The sequence below is a fragment of the Purpureocillium takamizusanense genome, chromosome 9 (genome assembly GCF_022605165.1).
Source record: "Purpureocillium takamizusanense chromosome 9, complete sequence".
Lineage (NCBI taxonomy): Eukaryota > Fungi > Ascomycota > Sordariomycetes > Hypocreales > Ophiocordycipitaceae > Purpureocillium > Purpureocillium takamizusanense.
In genome coordinates this window covers 1000099-1019127 of record NC_063076.1, presented here as the reverse complement: position 1 = coordinate 1019127, position 19029 = coordinate 1000099, and the positions used below count along the sequence as shown (strand labels likewise).

The 19029-nt window shown below is 59.3% G+C and overlaps 5 protein-coding genes across 5 annotated transcripts; 2 read left to right on the top strand and 3 right to left on the bottom strand.

Moving 5' to 3' along the window:
• Positions 1 to 168: 168 nt before the first annotated feature.
• srk1 (MAPK-activated protein kinase Srk1) lies at positions 169 to 4197 on the bottom strand. Its single transcript, XM_047990790.1, has 5 exons — positions 3061 to 4197; positions 2397 to 2875; positions 2189 to 2239; positions 1814 to 2058; positions 169 to 1756 (listed from the first exon to the last, which is right to left on the bottom strand). The coding sequence occupies exons 1-5, from the start codon at positions 3098 to 3100 to the stop codon at positions 718 to 720; spliced, it is 1854 nt and encodes a 617-aa protein (XP_047846799.1). The 5' UTR covers positions 3101 to 4197; the 3' UTR covers positions 169 to 717.
• A 4130-nt stretch (positions 4198 to 8327) lies between these two features.
• On the top strand, positions 8328 to 8973 carry JDV02_009147 (uncharacterized protein; the record flags this gene model as incomplete). Its single annotated transcript, XM_047990789.1, has 3 exons — positions 8328 to 8405; positions 8494 to 8574; positions 8710 to 8973. 3 exons carry the CDS (start codon positions 8328 to 8330, stop codon positions 8971 to 8973), a joined length of 423 nt encoding a protein of 140 aa, XP_047846798.1.
• Positions 8974 to 9509: 536 nt separating this feature from the next.
• JDV02_009146 (uncharacterized protein) lies at positions 9510 to 11022 on the bottom strand. Its single transcript, XM_047990788.1, has 2 exons — positions 10473 to 11022; positions 9510 to 10279 (listed from the first exon to the last, which is right to left on the bottom strand). The coding sequence occupies exons 1-2, from the start codon at positions 10744 to 10746 to the stop codon at positions 9672 to 9674; spliced, it is 882 nt and encodes a 293-aa protein (XP_047846797.1). The 5' UTR covers positions 10747 to 11022; the 3' UTR covers positions 9510 to 9671.
• A 1783-nt stretch (positions 11023 to 12805) lies between these two features.
• Positions 12806 to 14732, top strand: JDV02_009145 (uncharacterized protein). The gene is made up of 3 exons (XM_047990787.1): positions 12806 to 13287; positions 13411 to 13750; positions 13903 to 14732. The coding sequence occupies exons 1-3, from the start codon at positions 12913 to 12915 to the stop codon at positions 14550 to 14552; spliced, it is 1365 nt and encodes a 454-aa protein (XP_047846796.1). The 5' UTR covers positions 12806 to 12912; the 3' UTR covers positions 14553 to 14732.
• A 246-nt stretch (positions 14733 to 14978) lies between these two features.
• Positions 14979 to 16223, bottom strand: JDV02_009144 (uncharacterized protein; the record flags this gene model as incomplete). Its single annotated transcript, XM_047990786.1, has 1 exon — positions 14979 to 16223. The coding sequence occupies exon 1, from the start codon at positions 16065 to 16067 to the stop codon at positions 14979 to 14981; it is 1089 nt and encodes a 362-aa protein (XP_047846795.1). The 5' UTR covers positions 16068 to 16223.
• Positions 16224 to 19029: the final 2806 nt, after the last annotated feature.

Genomic DNA, 19029 nt, shown 5'->3' with positions numbered 1-19029 from the left:
GATGTAGACTCTGCACGATGCGTTTGTTTGTTGGTTCATGGGAATTGTTTGTGTGCGCGTAGCGTAATCTAGACGATGTCATTTTTATTGTCTTTAAAGCACAGCAAGGTAGGTAGTAGCACAGCACAGTAAATTCACAGCGATATTGCGGTGCGCATCAGTTCTTAACGTCAACAACCTGTATGTCTACCAAAGTCACCGTGGCGCATATGCCACCAAACTTTGGTTCAAAATTTCATTTCATATAACTGTCGCTGGCAAACAAAGGTGCCGGCATGAGGTGCCCAAAACTCCATACAATATATGTGCCCGGTGCTGACGCAATGCACAACCGCTACTACACACGATTCGAACCGTCCGTCTCGTCCATGATTGTGGCTCCGGATTAACCTCGTAACCTCGATTGACCACTTCCTCAAAACGTCAATGCAATGTTCCGCGTTGCCAAGTAACTCCGAGCGCCAGGTCCCGTTCTCGACTCCTCCTCCTGTCACAGGCCGCCAGGAGCCCACTGCTCCTCGACCCCCAATGAGCGCGATCCCCTGTCACCTACTCGCATGGGTATCATCCGCTGGAAGGCCACGTCAAACACCGACAGGATGTTCCATGTGGGCGCAACGCCGTTAGCCAGCCGCCGCCGCCGCCGCCGCCGCCACCACCGCGGCTGACCTGCGTGGTCGACCTGGCAAGTCCGCCGCCTCTGGAATGGGTAGGCTTCTATGCACCCATCGCGGGCACCTTCTTGCCCCGCTTGCCTAGGAGCGTCGCGTTGTCGAGATTCAGCTCGAACGGCCCCTTTTGTCGGTTGCGGTCCCTCACCTGCTGACGCGCCGCAGCCGTCACCGTAGCCGAGTGTTGACCGTAGCCCTTTTCGTTGGCGCGGACCTGCTCGCGTCCTCGGGCCTGCTCCTGGTCTCGCAGATTGGCCTTACGCATGCTCTGCTCCAGCGCCTGAGTCGCCGCGTTGGGCTTATGAGCGCCGTCCTGGTCGACCTGCATGCGATCCTCGTCTTCTTCCTCCTCATCGAGGCCGGCAAGCGGCTGAGCGCCGCCAGCCCGGGCGCCCACCTGTTGTCGCCTCTTGACCTCCTCTTCTTGCCGGTGGACCGCGTAGCTGACATCGAAGACCTCGCGCAGGTTGACGGCGGCTGGTGATCGGAAATCGTAGCGCTTGCCCGGTTCCTCAAACTTGCTCTGGTCGAAAGCCCGAAGGATGTCGGATTTCTTCTTCTCGTCGCGAGGCGTGGGTCCACTCGCGCGGATCCAAGGGTGGGCAAGAAACTCCCTGATGGTGTACCGCTTGTCTGGGTCGACGCACAACAGATGCGTGATGAGGTCCTTGGCCGATTGGGAGATGTCGTCCCACCACGGAGACAAAAAGGTGTACTGCCCCTTGGCCACCTTTTCCGTGAGGACTTCGATGCTCTCGTCGTAGAAGGGAGGGAAGCCGCATAACAAAGTGTACAGGACGCAGCCCAGCGCCCACATGTCGACAGACTTAGAATACCGCTCATCCTTGACGATTTCGGGTGCCGTGTATCCGACCGTACCGCATGGGGTCATAGTCTGCGTTTCCCACACAATCTTGGACAGGCCAAAGTCGGCAATCTTAATTTCGCCAATACCGCCGGCGCCTTGGCCGAGGACGAACTCGCCCTCGTCGACCTTGTCCTCGTCGCCCGGCTGCTTGGGTTTCGGCACCTTGGACGGGACAAACGGTATCGGGTTGAAGAGAATGTTTTCAGGTTTGATATCGCTACGAGGGTCAGTTCGGCTGATTCAAAAGGCGGGGACACGCAGCGACATAACGCACCGATGAACGACGCCCTTTTCCTCATGCAGGTACTCCAGAGCCTTGGCCACCTTGACAATGACATGCCGTGACAGCTCTTCGCTAAAATATGTCAGACGGACGATCTGATGGAACAGTTCGCCGCCGGGGGCGAGCTCAAGCACTATGTAGTAATATTGCTTCGACTCGGAGAACTCGACGAGCTTGACGATGTTCGGGTGATCCAGTTGTCGCATAATCTGGACCTCTTTGAGGATGTTGGAACGCTGTCAAGCATTGTTAGTCTCACATTGCCGTGAACAGAAGTGTCAATGCCGCCCGCCCAAGTACAAGACGCGAAATACAAACAAAGATCGAGCGTAAAGATGGTGACAATAGGAAAATGTTTTCTCGCACCTCTGCTGCTTTCGGAATCTTCTTGAAGTCCGGATGTAAATGCTTGTTTCCCTATTTCAGGGATGAGATGAGTCTCCGTGGTAAAGCGTCAAGCAAGGAGGAGGCGCGGGCAAAGGGAGACGAAGCAAGCAAGCACTGCAGAAAAAAGAGAGCGAGGCGGGGCAGACAGGACAGAAACAGGGTGCCAAGAAGCCCAGCACACACTCACCTGCATGCTGTTCATCTCGTACTTGCGCACGACCTTGATGGCAACTTCGCCAAATCCGCCTTGCAGGTCGCGGGCTCGGTAGACGTTGCTGAAGGCGCCGTCGCCCATCTTCTCGATCAGCTCCCAGCGCTCGAGGCCAGGATACCGAGGGAACTTTGCTCTGCTTGCATTTTCTTCGGCGACGAGCTGCTTCAGCTCGGCCTCATCGACGCGCTTCGTCTTGGTCGCATTGGCGGCGGCAGCGGCGGGTTGAGCGTGCTCGACGTGGTGGGCGGCGGCGAAGCCGGCCTGCACGGCGCGGTTGTGGGCATCGCCGGGGCCTTGCGAGTAAGCGTCGAGCGGCTCCTGCGGCTGCTGCGCATGGCCGTATGCGGGCTCCGAGGCGTGCATGTTCCTGTCCTGGACGGGATGCGGTGCTTGCGGGGCGTCCTCTTTGCGCGGGGGTTCCTCGTTGATGTTGGCGACGCGGGCTTGTTTACCTAGAGAGAAAGAGAGAAGGAGCCGACGTATTAGCATTGTCCGAGACAAGGTGGCGTGGCCCCCAGGATCATGCCGTCATTTGGGGTTCAGAAGCAAGGATGAGGTCAGAGGCCGGGGAACCTGGCAGGCAGGTGGGTGGGCGATCCAGCAGGCAGGCAGACAAGCAGGCGGCGAGACAACATACCATGGCGAATAAAGTTCTTGAGCTGCTGTATGGTCGACATGGCGGGCGGCTGGGTCGGCGGCGGCGGCGCGACTGCTCTGCTCCTCTTGGAAGACGGCGGGGGAGAGAAGGGGAGAAATGTCGAGGGCGGAAAGTGGCCGGCCGGAATTGGAGTCGGTGTCGCAGCACGGTCGAAAAGCGCAGCCGGCGTGGTTCGTGCGTGCCGGTGCACGGAGTAAGGAAATCGAGACGGGAGTCGAGCCGAGCCGAGTCGAGTCGAGTCGAGTCGAGTCGAGTCGAGTTGAGCAGTCGTGTCCGTCGTCTAGCCGAAACGCACCGTCGCGGAAAAATTGCACGATGCAGGCGGACGGACCGTGTAGAAAAAAAAAAGAGGCAGGCAGACAGGCAGGCAGGCAGGCCAGGAGGGGTGGGATAGAATGACGGAGGGCCGGTCGGAGAGCGAGGAGGGCAGGATGCGGGGTTTAATGGGTGGTACGCAGCGGGCGGCAGGCTCGGTCGACGCACAATGTCGCAACTGAAGGACGGGCGGGCGGGCCAATCTTTGTCTCTGCACTGTCTGCAGACAAACGGGATAATTTGAGATGGCGGCGGGGGATGCGGGAAGCTGATGGTGGGCGAAGAGCAAAAGTGGACGAGTTTCTGGTGATGCGGACGACAGGTGGTTTTGGGGGAGGGCGAGAGAGGAGTAGTAGTAGCGCCTACGTAGCTGGGCGAGGATTTTTGGTGACGCAAGACGGCTGGGCGGGCAGGCAGGTGGTGACGGGTGGCTCAGCGATATTCCATGGGAACGAACTTGGTTGCGGCGTGCGGGCGCGAACATTGGCACCGCACAGCACCTTTGACCTGAATTATTAACCTGCCTTGGGGGGGCCTACGTACGTGCATACAGGTACATGCAGGGCAGGCGGGCGGTTCTCCCAGCTCGTGGCGGGTGCTTAGAAACCAACCTGGGCTGACCTACCTTACTACCCATTACAGCCGCCATGCCGCCCTCCAGGCTGGGGGGAGCGTAGAGGACGGGACGGGACAGAGATGGAGGGCATCCAGGCAAGCCAGGCAGGCACTCCTGGGCTATGACGGTGGGTGGTGGGGGGGCCTTGCGCTGCGATGAAGTCAGTCATGGGGCGGCGACAAGAGAGAGCGACATGGGCGGGAGGCGATGATCAGTCTCCGCGTGGGTGGGCAGGGTTGCCGGGCATCATCATCATTCATTCGTTCGTTCGTTCACCTAGTACTTGTCATTCACATATTCATGTTTGCGAGCACATCACATCATCGCCGCGGCCTGTCGAGCACCGCCCGACCATCAAGATTCCTCAGCCCGCTGCTATTCCGCTCCCCGGCGCACACACACACCTACGACCCGCCGTTCCCCCCCGCCCGCATTGAACAGCGCCGCCAGCCTCCGGGGCAACGAGAACAAGGTTTGGCGTGGACTCTCTTCCCTCCCGAATATGCCCTCGTGTGTTGGCAGGCAACAAGGCACGCGTCCTCCATCATACAATATGTCGTCTCGTCCCATGCCCTTCCTGTGCCTGTGCCTGGCTCGCGCAGCGTCGACGGCGTGCCGACGCATGCGTCGCGGGGCTACTTCTTTTTCGGGGGTCCAGAGGGCGGAATTTGCGTCAAGCATCTACCACTACGTACCACCACCAACAGCGACTAAATCAAAGCGTCAGGTGTGCCCTGCAAGTATGACGCGCCTGGCTACGTCATGGCAGGAAGGCCACCCAGAGCATCCCTCCCCCGCCGCTTAGCCCTGCGCCGCCCCCCTCTCAGCGCGCGCGGGTGGTCCAATCACTGCCTGACGCCGTTCTCCAGGCGGATACCGGCAGGAGCACAGAGGCTGCGCGGCGACGTGATGATGGCAGGGCTCATGCCTGCTGGTCCGTAATGCCACCTGAATGCGGCCGGCCCTGCTCGCGATGCTACTGCTATCTGGCTTGCTTAGTACCCACCGCCTGTTGTGCTCTTTGTGCGAGTCTGTCAAGCGCACCGCCGACTTCGCAGGCAAAGCTCGGTTATCTGCCAGGACCTGCCATTGCACGTGCGGCCCCGTTCCTCCGTCTGTCAAACATTGCCCGAATACTACTACTGCGACAATACGACAGTACCGCTGGTCCATTCACATTGCGCCGCAGCGGCAGCTGAGGTTCGAGACCCTTTCTGCATGGAGCTAGTCGAACCCAACTTGGAACGACCGGCCAACAGGGCACCCGTCTTGTCCGGCCAGTCCGACGCCACACGATGGTGAGCGAGTCTCTTGTTCACCAGGACGGCATGTGCGAAAAGGTGAACCGTGCGATGTGCAGCGTAGGGAGGCGGTGCTGGAATGTGCATATTGCCTGCAGTGGGATGCATTGCCGCTCTCCGGGGCTCCCCCCGCGATACCTGAGGTAAGTAACAAATTACAGCGTCCAGGGCTCCCGTCATTGCCGCCTGGCTGGCGTGGCGTGGCGCGACCTACTAGGTACGGGGCGGGCGGACGGGCCTGGGCTGGCCCCCCTGGCCCGTCGACCGATCCAGGCCCTCCTCCTCCGCTGCGACTGGAGTCATTCTCAGGCAAGTCCACCGCGGCCCACTGCGCCTCGTTGGAAACGGACGGAGCTCACTTCCCGGGACGGCAGACCTCGTTTGCTTGTCCACCAGCCACAGGGACGTAGGGACCGGGCGAGTCAATCGCACGAATTCCACGTGTCGGCTTCACTGCTGAATATTGTGTGTTTGGATTGCGGCTCTTGCAAACATCTTCAGACTCCGGCGCCGTGATGCGCCCGCCGCTGTCGCTTTTCCGAGGGGCCACTTGAGGGCCTCCCTCCGCCGCCATCTGGGTAGCAGGATCGGCGTGCGTTCCGTCTCTGTCAATACTGCGCCCGTTTTGCTCACCTCTTCCCTACGTAGGCGGCCTGCCATCGCAGCTCGTCACCTTGGCTAGATCGCCTGCCCTGAAACGCGGCGGGCATGTCATCTCGATGCGCGCGCCGCGTTGGCTTAGCCCACTGTCCCTGCCGCCCTCCCCCAGGGCGACATCGTCAACCGCCAGCGTCCTGTCCTGTGGCGACCGGCTGGTTCCTGAGTCTTGCCCGCCGCGTGATGTCATACGTCCTCACCCGCCCGCATGACACCCACGTGCGTCACCTTGGCCCCAAAGTCAGACCTCCCGCGGCCACTACCGTGGCGTGCGTAGTGCGGCTCAACGATGGTCTGCTCTCCCGACCCGGAGCACGTCGTTGTCGTTCGCCCTCCATCGCCCGCCCTGCTGGTGCATCCGGCCCGGGTCTCGGGAGCGGCCCCCCGTCATCGTTGTCGGAGGGGTTGCTCCGGTGAGGGCGCCACCAGAAAACCGACGCCACAGATCCGCGAAACCGACACTATGACTATTTAACGGCAGAGACAGCATCGGAGCACGCGTGCATATGCCTCTGCGAGTTTCGGGCAAGCAGGGCAGCTCGACAATGCGTGGTGATAGCGGCGCTGCGTGATGATGACGTCTGGAAAGTCTACTAGGAGCTGAGCCTCGGCTCTGCCTTGATTATACTCGGCAAGGACTTGCGTCTACCACGACCAGTCTAACCATGAAACCGCGCTGATCGGCAGTACGGTTGCCTGCTGGGGAGTGCGTCGCTGTTGTGTCATTACTCACGGTCGGGAGCATCTTGCTAGCCAGCCAGCCACCTACACAATCTTGACGATGCAAGTCCTCGGCGGTCGATCTGTCGCCTGTGGCACCATGAACCCCTCTCCGATCTTTTCCCCTGCTGGCTGCAGCTGGCTGCAGCTGGGAGGGATGAATGGGGATGCATACGTTGTCTATGCATCGCTCGCTTGCTGTCTTGTGTGTTGTAATCAGATCGTGTCATGGGGAGCGAAGGGAACGAATCGCGCGAGGGCAATGCTCACTCGCAGTTTATGCCACTGCCATGTCGAGTATAGGCGGCTGCTCTGAAACTTGAGTTATTTGCCCGTCTCTACTGGCACCTGTGGCTTCTAGGCTCCACGTTTCATCTCTGGTGCTGGTGAGTCGCCCTCGCGCCGGAGGCATCGCGCGACTCATCCGCTATCCCCGACAACGCTGAAGGCGTGGTGCCAACGAATGACCCGAACAGTAGGTCAGCGCGGCGCATCGATGTTTCAATAATGTTGATGTTTATGGCTCACTAGTCTCAGCAAGGCCGCTGTGTTTACCACATGACAGTACGTGCACCCATGACCATCGAACAGAGCACACTTTGCATCTATACCGTATAATCTTAGAAGTTAACCTACGCCCCGCTTCCCAAGTAAACACTCAATGACAAGGGGTTCATCGGCTCAGCCAGCCTAAGCCACAACAACCGAGATGACTTAGACAAGACCAGTTTCACAGAGTCCTTCTTCGAGGCAAGTGACTGTTAAACAAACCCTGCTTCCCGCGGACGAGGCTCAGCGCCAATTTTCAAAGATTCTACGGTTGGTCGTCATATCGGGTTGTATCCCTTCAAATAAAAACTAGTCACGCAACGAGAAAGATACTACAAATCCATGACACGAACAGGCAGGCGAAAACACGTAATCTGAGGGAGATAACCAGCGTCCGATTACCTTCTTGGGGTCTTATTTCACGTGCCCCAGCCCCAGCCCAGGCCTGCTACAAGCACCTGCCCTCGAAAGGAATGAATGAGGCCAGGGAATGGTCCCCCCAACGTTGGAGGACGTGTAGACGATCGCGTGTTCACGGCCTCGGACGCCTGGTGGTGAAACAGGGCGGTTTTCCGCAACGTTTCTATGTCCCCCAACCCTTTAGTGGGTAGAGTAGGGTATTCATCATGGCCCGGGCTTCGTTACAGACTTTCCAAGCGGTTAGATCAACGCAGCACAGATCGTGCGTGGCGCACGCAAACAAGGGGACCGCATGGGCCGGAGAGTGGTTTTTAACTTCCGAATCATCACGATGACGAAAGAGATATAGGAAATTTCTTTTTGAACGCGTACTTTAGTCCGTATGTCGCGGCCTAGCCGTGTCTTTTTCTGGGAGGGCACTGGATTGAGGAATGCGATAGGTTGAAAGGCGCATAGATGGGCAGATAGACACCACGGTGCAGATGTCGGCGTTGCGAACGCACGCATAACATGAACCTCGTATATAAAGGCGTCAATGGCCTCCGATAGTGTCACCGCGATTTATGTAACGACTTGGATTGTCGCCTCGCAGCAGCAATACTTGGTAGACGTACACAGCAGCCAGAGCCGAGTTCCCCTTGCCCCCTCCAACCCCATCATCATCCACAATGAGGCGTGCACTCTTCGCTCTCCTCGCCGCCTATAGCGCGGCGACGGCAAACGCTGGCTTGACACTCATCAGGGGCGTAAGTCACACATCACTCATCGCATCGCGCAATACTGGGAGGGTCCACCAGACGCAGAAGACTAACGAATTGATTTTCGACTCTACAGAGGTGCTACGCGGACGGGTGCATGGTCGCGTTACCCGTCACAGGGAAAGCTGATATAAAGCCCTGCCGGAGCGACTATCCGGTGAGACGCCCCGAGGAAGGAGAAAGAGGGGGGGGGGAGGGGGCGATGGCTGCCTTTCCCCTCGTCCTCCCAAGAATCTTGAACCCCCAACCACCACACGGGCTGAGGAGTGCTAACGGGCCATGGTGTCTGCAGTGCCAACACTTCGGTGTGGATGAATGCGCGTTCATCCAGGGACAGGACATGTCCATGTGCAACGCCGAGGGAATCAGGCTGCTCCAAGAAAAGCTCAACTTCCTGGAGGCGCCGGTCCCCTGCCAGGAACGCGGCGAGGTCAGGGATGTGTCCCCTAGGCCCACCGACAGGGTCAGGAGTCCTTCTCCGCACGTCAAGGTCGAGGACCAGCACGTCAAGATCGAAGATCAGTTCAGGCACATCAAGATCGAGGATACGTCCTAAGCGGGGAGTGGCGCACGATGCCTTGGGGAGACGGTCGACCCGGGGCGACGTCGTGGGCGGTTCGCACCTTGACACAACCTCCCCCCCTTCCTGTGTGTGTGTGTGTGTGTGTGTGTGTGACCATAACTGCGATTGACGAGAGGGAACCGATGCAAACGCCATGGGCGATGGGCAGCGGGTGACGAGGGGACTGGTAGTGAAGGATAACAAGTCAGGAGGAGTGTGTTGTACGTGTTTTGTTATACGGTGCAAATAGAACGACGACGCCTTGCGGTACTGAAGCGATCACAAGTGACGTCTTGGGACCTTTTGATGTGCCGCGTTCAGCATCACGTAGCTTTGTTTGCTCGGATCCCGCAATCACTTGCGCCATGGGACAAACGTAGCTGGTGTTCCGCCATCGTACGAAGTAAAAGGTCGTCGGTAGGAGCCAACGTGGATCCATCGTCGCAATCGCCGGGACATAGGACCGAGCGTCCGACATCGACACATTCTTATTACGTGTGTCTGACAGTCCATGTCGCCAAAACAAAGTTGTGAAAAATGACTACTGGCCGGACTGTGCGCCGCACTGCGAACGCTGGCTACGTAAATGTGCACCTATGTTTGGACACTATGCACAGGCAACTCTTTGGCGATAGTACAGGGGTAGATGGCCATAAAAACAACCACCAAAATAATGCTTGCGATTGGCTTCCTCAGGATTCGTCCTCCTCGGGCTCGGCGGGCCAAAAGAACCACATGACCACCATGGACGCCTTGATGGCGGCGGCGGTCCACAGGGCGCCACCGATGCCGACGGGGCTGTGGGAGAAGACGCCGCCGGCGACGGCGCCGAGCAGCAGCAGCAGGGGCGCGGCGGCGCGGCGGTTGCGCTCGACGTTGTGCAGGGCGAAGAGGTCCTGGTCGGAGAAGAGGTCGCAGTAGATGCTGGTGAGGACGACGCTGGTGAGGGCGTTGTACTTGAGGGCGCGGCTGGTGACGGCCTGGCCGCAGCTCTGGAAGGCAACGAGGGCGAGGGGCACCAGGACGGTCCAGTCGACGACGCTGTCGTCCTTGTCGCCGCCCGACGAGGGGCCGGGCGCAAAGGTGACGATGCAGGCGGCGGCGACGGTGAAGAGGGCCTGGGCGCCGAAGGAGACGCACAGGACCCAGCGGCGCTTGGGCGAGAAGAAGCGGTGGAATCGGGCGAAGAAGAAGGAGCCGACGCAGAAGGAGAGCAGGGAGACGCCCGACTTGTAGAGGCGGGGGCTCGTGGGCGGGTAGGCGAGAGAGGCGAGACCGAGACCGACGTAGACGGTGTTTCCTGTTGTGTCGGGCAGGGGCGAGAGCCCACGTCAGTCAAAAATGCGTCTCACCACGCGCGTCGTCATTTTGAGGTTGGATGGAGGAGGTGGCATGGTATGGCATGGCATGGGGTCAAGGGGTGAGGGGGAAGGGGGGAGCCAGCACGGTCGCATGGCATGGGCTGCTCGCTGCTGCATGGGTATGAGACGCACCCGTCTGCATGGAGACAAAAGCGCCCCAGACCTGCGTCGAGGCGCTGTCGAGCAGGCCGGTGACGATGTAGCACAGCAGCAGGACGAGGTCGGCCCAGGAGCGCGACACCTCGGCGCGGAGCTGCTTGCGCCAGCGGACGAGGACCGACTTGGAGATGGGCTTGCGGCCGTGGCGCCCGCCGAGGAGCGGCGCCTCTTCGTCGCCGACGACGCCGTTGCCGTGGCCGTTGCCGGCGGCCACGGGCGGCGCGGCGGTGCCGTAGCTGGAGGTCATACTCTCACGTCGCGGCGACGACGGCGCCGAGAGCGTGTCTCAGTAACCTAATTGGGGTCGAGTAGATCGGGGGGGCCGGTGGTGGCGGCAGGCAGACAGGACGGAAGGGTGAGGTATCAATTCAATGACGTGAATTGCGGTCACGAGTGAGGAGAGGAAGAGAAGAAATTCGGTTGTTGTTGTGGAGGGCGGTGGGTAGACAAGGGCAAAGAGTAAAAAAAATTAAACTCTCGGCACGGAAGCTCTGCTGGGTCGCTGGGGCGGGCGGGCGGGCGGACGGATGGGGATGAGGATGAGGATGAGGATGAGGATCTGTGCTACGTTGGAGCCGGTGTGAGTGAGACGTTGGAGCCGCGGCGGATGACGGCGGTCGGAGACTGCTCGGACAAAACGGTGCTGGCTGGCCTTGGAGTTTTGCCGCAGGGTCGCGTCAAGGCCGATTGATGGGCGACAAGGTGCTGTCTCAGCGCAGCAGCTCTAACCTGGTGCGCTATACCTGCACTCACTAAGTTACTACCTTGGCATGTTGGGACTGCCCGCGTACAAGTATGATGAGCCCGCGGTAAAAGAAGCCTGCCCGGGGAGGCGACGACCTTGGTAGAGCCTCCAGGATTTTTTTTTTAGCGCCGAGGTCCGCTGTTGCGACGGCCCGGTGAAGTGGAGGTACTACTGTACTGTACCTTATGGCCCGCCTTGGTGCGTTTTCCAACCCCCCCCCCCCCCCGGTGTCGGGCCCCCGGTCTCGCTGCCGGTGCAGGTGCGCCTTTGGCAAAGAAAATGGCGACATTTTGCGCCCAGCGCCCCGACTTTGCACTTTTAGTACATAGCGCCGACACGATGATCCTGCCAGTGGAATGGAATCCAGGTGGCAACGCGCTTCGGCATCTCGGGGTGCTGCTGACTGCTGCTGCATGTCGCTGACGCTGCCTCTCGGCGTTGGACCACAGACCAGGGGAAAAAAGGGTTGTCGCCCAGGCAAAGGTGGACGTTACGAAGTTAGTAGGTACTGTAGAGGGCCAAGCTTCAAAAGAGGCAGCAGCAGCGGCAGCCACCACCGCCATGATCGGCCTCCCTGACGGGCGCCAGGCGTCGTCTGCGACACTGCAGTGGCCTGCTGCGAGATGGATGCATCATGCTGCAGACGGACCTGCGCATTGCGACGCACATGCCCCGGGACGTCGAATCAGTCGCATGGACGCCATGCGTTCGGGGGCTTGTTGGGGGGCCTGTCGGGGAGAGGGTGTGCGCCGCGTGCGTCTCGGACTTCAGAAAAATGGCCGATGCGGGCGCTACAAGTACGGCCCTCGCCGGGGAGCAGCCCGCGCTTCACCCATCCGTCTCACAATGCCGAGCGTTTTCTTCACCACCAGCATCATCATCGGTGAAATGCAGTGAACAAGGAGGGCTCGACACAGCCCCCTCCCCGGTAATCTACGCCCTCCGCGACAAGGTCCCTGGGCTGGCGGACTTTGCTCGGCAAGTCAGTCTCGCAATCAGCTTTTGTTCTGCTAGTTCTGGTGTCCGCCGGCGAGTTGCCTGTTTTTATCGTCAACAACAAGCCAGCCAAGCACGCCCTCCATCCCCCTCCCAGCTTTCGCTCTCTCGCTCCCCCACACAGTCCCTCCGCGCGTGCTCCACCTGTCTGCCCGCTCTCCGTTCGTCGCCCATCGTGCAATTCATCACCGGGGGGACCGCACGTCGCCGCCGGCCTGGGGAGGGGGCCTGGATGTGATGACTGTAGCCGTGAGCTAAAAGCTAAAAAGCCCGCGCCCACCAATCGCCGAATTGACTTTGCCAGCCGGACACGCATTGGGAATAGTAGGCAGTTGCGTACTTGGGTAGCAAAAGTCGTTTTGGCACAGTCGCACGTACGTAGGTAGTGTAGCAGTAGTACAGACTGCCTGACGTCTGACAGGATGACACAACTGGGTTGGATCGATCAGTCGGAGGGAGGACTCTCCACCACCGGCCGATACAAGCTAATAAGAAAGCTGCAGAGAGAGCTCTCTCTCTGCCTTATAATTCGGCCTGCCCCGTTCCCGGCCTTTTCTCCCACCCCCCCTCCCACGACCGATCCCCGTGTGCCTCCTCCTCCGTCCTCTTCTCCCTCTCCCATAGCAAACCTAGGGCGCCTCCTCCATCTCATCCCCTCGTCAGTCACGCACAATGAAGCTCTCGACGAGCCAATTGCTCCTGGCCGGCATGTGCGCCGCGCTGCCGCACTACGACAGCCCGCGCCAACGCCTCCTCAACGGCCTCGACATCCCCGACAAGTTCCTCGGCAAGGCCAGCAAGGCCGGCACTGGCAATAGCCGCCCGTATACGCCGGGCCACCGCGACCCCTATGACTCCCGGATCGACCCCATCGGCGACGACCTCGACCCGCGGCCCTGGCGCAACGGCCACGGCGCCTCCGTCCTGGGCCCTTACAACCGCGACCGCGCGCGCCAGAGCCCCGACATGATCCGCCCGCCCAGCACCGACCACGGCAACGTCGCCAACATGCGCTGGAGCTTTACCGACTCGCACACGCGCATCGAGGTGCGTGCACTCCATCCCGCTCTTGCTCTCTCTCTCTCTCTCTCTCTCTCTCTCTCGCGTGCCTCTTCTTGTTCCTCATGGCCTTCATGTCGAAGCTGACCATGTGCTGCTGCAATGTTGTAGGAGGGCGGCTGGACCCGCCAGACCACGGTCCGCGAGCTGCCCACGAGCGTCGAGCTGGCCGGCGTCAACATGCGACTCGACAGCGGCGTCATCCGCGAGCTGCACTGGCACAAGGAGGCCGAGTGGGCCTACGTCCTCGACGGCGAGGTCCGCGTCACGGCCCTCGACTACGAGGGCGGCAACTTCATCGACGACCTGAAGAAGGGCGACCTGTGGTACTTCCCCAGCGGCGTCCCTCACTCCCTGCAGGGCCTGGGCGAGAACGGCACCGAGTTCCTGCTCATCTTTGACGACGGCCACTTTTCCGAGGAGTCGACCTTTATCCTGACCGACTGGCTGGGTGAGTGAAACCTACCATGAACGAACCCCCGCGCCCCTTTCACCCCATGAGCCGCGACTTGCGTGTATGTGTGTGCGTGTGCGTGTGTGTATGAGTTGATGATGAGAGAGGTCCGACTGCTAACAAAACATTGTGCTTGTCTCGTCGCTCAGCCCACACCCCCAGGTCGGTCATCGCCGAAAACTTCCACCTCAGCCCCGAGGTCTTCAAGCACCTCCCCGCGGGCGAAAAGTACATCTTCCAGGGCTCCAAGCCCGGCCCCATCGACGAGGAGCGCCCGACGGGCAAGCACGTCAAGAAGAGCAAGTACAACTTCACGCACCGCATGCTCGACCAGGAGCCCAAGAAGACGAGCGGCGGCGAGGTGCGCATCGCCGACTCCACCAACTTCCCCATCTCCAAGACGGTCGCGGCCGCGCACGCCGTCATCGAGCCGGGCGCCCTGCGCGAGATGCACTGGCACCCCATGGCCGACGAGTGGTCCTTCTTCATCCGCGGCCGCGCCCGCGTCACCATCTTCGCCGCCGAGGGCAACGCCCGCACCTTTGACTACATGCCCGGCGACGTGGGCATCGTCCCCAAGAACATGGGCCACTTTGTCGAGAACATTGGCGATGAGCCCGTCGAGATGCTCGAGATCTTCCGCTCCGACCAGTTCCGCGACTTTTCCCTCTTCCAGTGGATGGGCGAGACCCCCCAGCGCATGGTCCTCGACCACCTCTTTGCCGATGACAAGGAGGCCGGCGAGAAGTTTTGGAAGGAGGTCCAGGACGCCAAGAAGGACGAGATTACCAAGCCTTGAGAGAGATCAGATCTGCATGCAAAATAAGTCAGTCGCTGGACCGAACGAACGACTACTGGCGAGTCGTTTGGGTCAAGTCTTTGATCGGATACCCAAGTCACCGGAAACAAACAAAAAAAAAAGATGTAATTGTACACTAAAGTTACAGGCTATATCGGCCGTCATCAATATACTTTGCCATGTACCAATTGCGCATGCACCCGCAAACCCATTGATGTCTTCCCATCTCACCTTTTGCGACACGGCGCGGGCCTGGCGACGCTGCCGCCAGCCATGTCTCGGCCACGGCCCGTGCCTCAGTCATCCGTGCTGGCGCCTTGACCCATCGACGCCAGCAAGGGGTGTGGGAGGAAGCAGTGGCAGGTTCGGGAGTCGCGCGCCGCCCGGTCCTGCTGTCCTACAGACAAAAAAAGGGGACCCCGCGCTCTACAAGTGTTGGCCCTTGGCGGCGGCTTTGGCCCTTTCTGCGGCAATCTCGTCCCTCCAAAACGCTGGCGACCTCTCCAGACGCATCTGGCCGTAGACCCACGACGGATACGCAAACATCCAGTCCTCCTGCCAGTTGTTCCAGTCACTCAATATGTTGTAATCGTCGACGTACTCGAACGTCCGGCGGTAGATCCACCCGTTGTACCCCTCGTTGTGATCGTACATCCACCCGTCCGCGTAGTCTGGGTGCTGGTCGTCTTCGCTCTTCGGTACCTCGACCACGGGCGTTCCGAGTCGTTCCCTGTCGACCAACATGACTAGGGGCCCGAAGCTCGTCTTCTTGTTGCTGAGCGACAGGAGGCTCACGTCGTCCACCACCATGCACACGTTATAGCGTGTTCCCTTACAGCTTATAAGCTTGTCGATGGCCCGGCGCTGCGTCTCCGTCACGGGCTGTACGGCCCAGTGCCTCGCCAGCTCCTCCCTCGCCCACGCGTCGAAGTGGTCTCGGATCTCATAGGCGGTGGCGCCGTCAAAGCGCGCCCTGTCGTCCATGAAGACGAATTGATGGCGCTCGAAGAGCCCGTTGTCGACGTAACATGTCTTGCTTTCCTGCACGCCCGCCTCGAGGGCCTCGCGCATAGCCCGCCACGCGGCATCGTCGTCGTAGCACGTGCGGTACACGGCGAGCCCCCACGGCGTGTCGCGCTTCAGCTGCTCGTCGGCGAGCGTCTCTTCGACCTCCTCGAGGCGGTTCTGCGCTCGGTGGGCCTCGAGAAGCCTCTCAAGCGCCGCCGCTCTGTCGACCTCGGGGAGGGTCTCCGTCTCCCCAACGAGCGATTGCTTGTTTGTTGGCGACGCTCGCTTCGTCGAGTGGAACGCTGCTTGACGGAACTGCCAGGGACGGTGGCGTTGCTGATGACGCCGGGAGCCGGGAGCAGTTACTGGCCGGCGATAGCCATGGTGAAGACGCGGTGCGGCGGTGGCGGCTGCCGCGGTTGGTTGCGTATTGTGTGCCGCGGCGCGTAAACACGACGGGCGGGCGTATGACGCCATCCCGGCGGTGCGAAGCATGGGCCGAGACATTCTGGTGCGTGGTTTGCCAGAGGCTGATGGGGATGCCGGCGGCTCGTCGCGAGGAAGCGAAAGCGAAAACGAAAGCAATTTTGCTTGCGGGGGACTCACTGAATCTGGCAGCTCCGGGAGCCGTGTTCTCTCAGACTCGCCGTTGGCTCCCAGCAGTCCATCCTTGCTTGTCACGACACACGACTCGCACACGCATCACCGCATTGCGACATATTCGTTCGTTTTTATTTTGGCCATCCCCAAAGGTGCTGGAGCGATGGGTACTGCGCTCTTGACGTCTGGTATAAGTGCGGCACTCGAATAGTGCATCCACTTGTTGTTGTAGATACATGTGAAGCTTTTTACGTGTCTAGGAAGGGAGCTGTATCGAAACATGGATCAAATGACATGATGACAGCCATCACCAGACGTTGGAATCAGCAGACTGGCAGGAACAGTCACTGGCAGCACTTTCCCGGGTATAAAAGTCAAATTAGAGCAACTCGTGGAAATTACTCTCATCAATATTTTCTCATCTTTTCTAGCAGAATACTAATATTTGATTGTTTTGAGGGCCACCAGAACCAGAAGGACCGATGTAGAGGAACATACGACCACGGTCAATTACACCATGGCGACTGGACGCAGTGTTATCCTTGGTGCGCTTCGTTGTCGGCCATAACGTGAACAATGCCCTGCCGGATTAGCTTAGAAAGGCCCGAGATAATACAGAGCGGAGATGAAATCATTTTCAGGAGCTGGCAGGAGCTTCCACTGTCCTGACAGACCGTTGGCTTATCTAGTATTCTACGTCCAGGCCGCCCAACCTTTATGCTTCTCAACCCTGTTCTCCGCCGAGCCGTAGCTTTACATTATTTACCATGATAAAGTGTCAGAAATCCATAGATGTGCGCGGACGAGAGTTCTTATAGAGTGATTTTTTTTTTTGAATATGAAAGTACACTAGGAGGCATGAATGAATGTCGTCTTCTTGTCTCACTTTTCATATCAGCGTTCTTCATTACTAGCGACGAATCTATGTTGCACGGCTCACGGAACTGATACCTCAGCATTGAAATTCTTCCTATAGTATGTTTACAAGTTACACTCAACTACGTCGATTTGGTACAGTTTCAACGTACGCACATCCCCTTTCCCGGCTTAGGCTGTCATCTGACGGTACTTGCTGACAACGGCCCCGTTTGAGAGAGGCAAACATGCAGCTTCCCGCCATAATACGGGGCTCGATGCCCGTGATGGAAGTGGCCGATTTGCCACGCTCGGTGAGAAGCCCAACCGGGCATGGCGGGTGAGCACGAGAAGCGGCCCGGCATTCTCGTTGCAAGGCAGGGGTTGTAATCAAGGTTTCTCTCATCCCGCGCAGCCGTCCGGTCTCTCTGGGCCCTAAAGCTGGGTCGGGAAGGTCCATGTCAGGTGAAGAAGCTTAGCGGGCTGCATGAATTCCACTGCTTAAATCCTTCCGATCACGAGGCGAAGTCGGCCTGGATTGACGCGCGCCATGGTGACAAAAAGAGTTCGACACACACAGCCTGGTGATCCTCTGAACACGGCACAGCCATCACAGCTGAGTAGAGGACGGCGTGCTCAATAGTCTGGAGCAGCTACGACTACGTGCATGGACCATGGCGCGAGTCTAAGAGACGCCCACGCGTTACTCCCAGCCGTGCCGCAGCCAGCATTGTCCGCGCCCCGGATGAAGTTGACGGTCTGGTCCTTTGTGTGCTGCGTGATCGCCATCCCATTGAACCGTGGTGGATGGCTTCAGCTCGGACGAAAGTCGGTGTCGATAAGGTTGCCGACGTGACCGAGCCCAGGCCGAAGATGGCAGCTACGTACGTGCATGTCGGTAAAGGTTGTGATAGAGGGGGGAGGCGCTGCACGGTGATGCAGTGAGGGGTAGACGCGGCTGTCCCAAGGCGAGGCGGCGAAGGATGGGCGAATGAAGGGATGAAGTGGGAGGTGTCATGGGTTAGGATGGGATGTGCATTCTCTGCAAGGGATCTGGCAGGGGATCGCGGTCACGGCAAAAGGGGATCTCTGGAAGAGGGGAAGCGGAGAGGTTCTGATGTGCCATGGCGGTGTTGTTCGCTGTGTTTATGAGTGATACGTGCACCTTGTCATGCACATACAGTATACATAGCAGTCTACTCTGTAAGACCCTGGGCCTCGGCTCCGCGCCACGCGAGCGTGAAACTCGCTAGGTTGGGGTGCCTTTGCTTCCAGATTTCTATCAGTAGGGCTTGGCTATCACGCATGACGCCGATCAACCACGGGGCATCATCTAGCCTGAAGTAGCAGTGAGCATCATCACCATTGATGTCGACACTAAACAGCAATGAAGCACTTGAAAATACAAGCGCCATCGAGTGCTAGATGTACATGTAGAAATGTCACGCCGAGCAATCACCTGCCAAGCAACACATTGAAAGGGCCCGTAGTCAGCAGCGCGCACGATATTACCGTCTGACGTTCCTGAACCGAACAAGACCGGGGGCCAACATGGGTCCAAGTGTGATGGACGGGGCCACCACCGCACTGCATCGCGGCCCCGCCGCATCGTACATGACTGTACGGCTTCCCCGCTCTCGCATCGTGCCCCACCCCAATAGCCTTCGCTCCGATGGCATGGCACTACGAGGATAGTGGTACATGTCAGTTTCGAGGGCCTCGACGGACAATAAACAGGCTATTGTTGTTGCTTATTTTATATACAGTCGTCCGCTTGCGAGGCGATGATCATCAATGGGGTCCAGTCGTGGGCTGGACAGTTTAGCCGGTGGAGAGCGACGGAAGGGGTGGCTGCTGGTCGAGCTACGTACAATAACGTATGAAGTACGAAGTACGAAGTAACTTAATTGGTGAACATTGTGCGATGCACCGAGTTGGGTGCCAGGAGTGCGGTCCTGCCACAGGGGTAAATGGGGGTTGGCGATGGATTCCATGAGGGGCGCCCAGGCGGGAC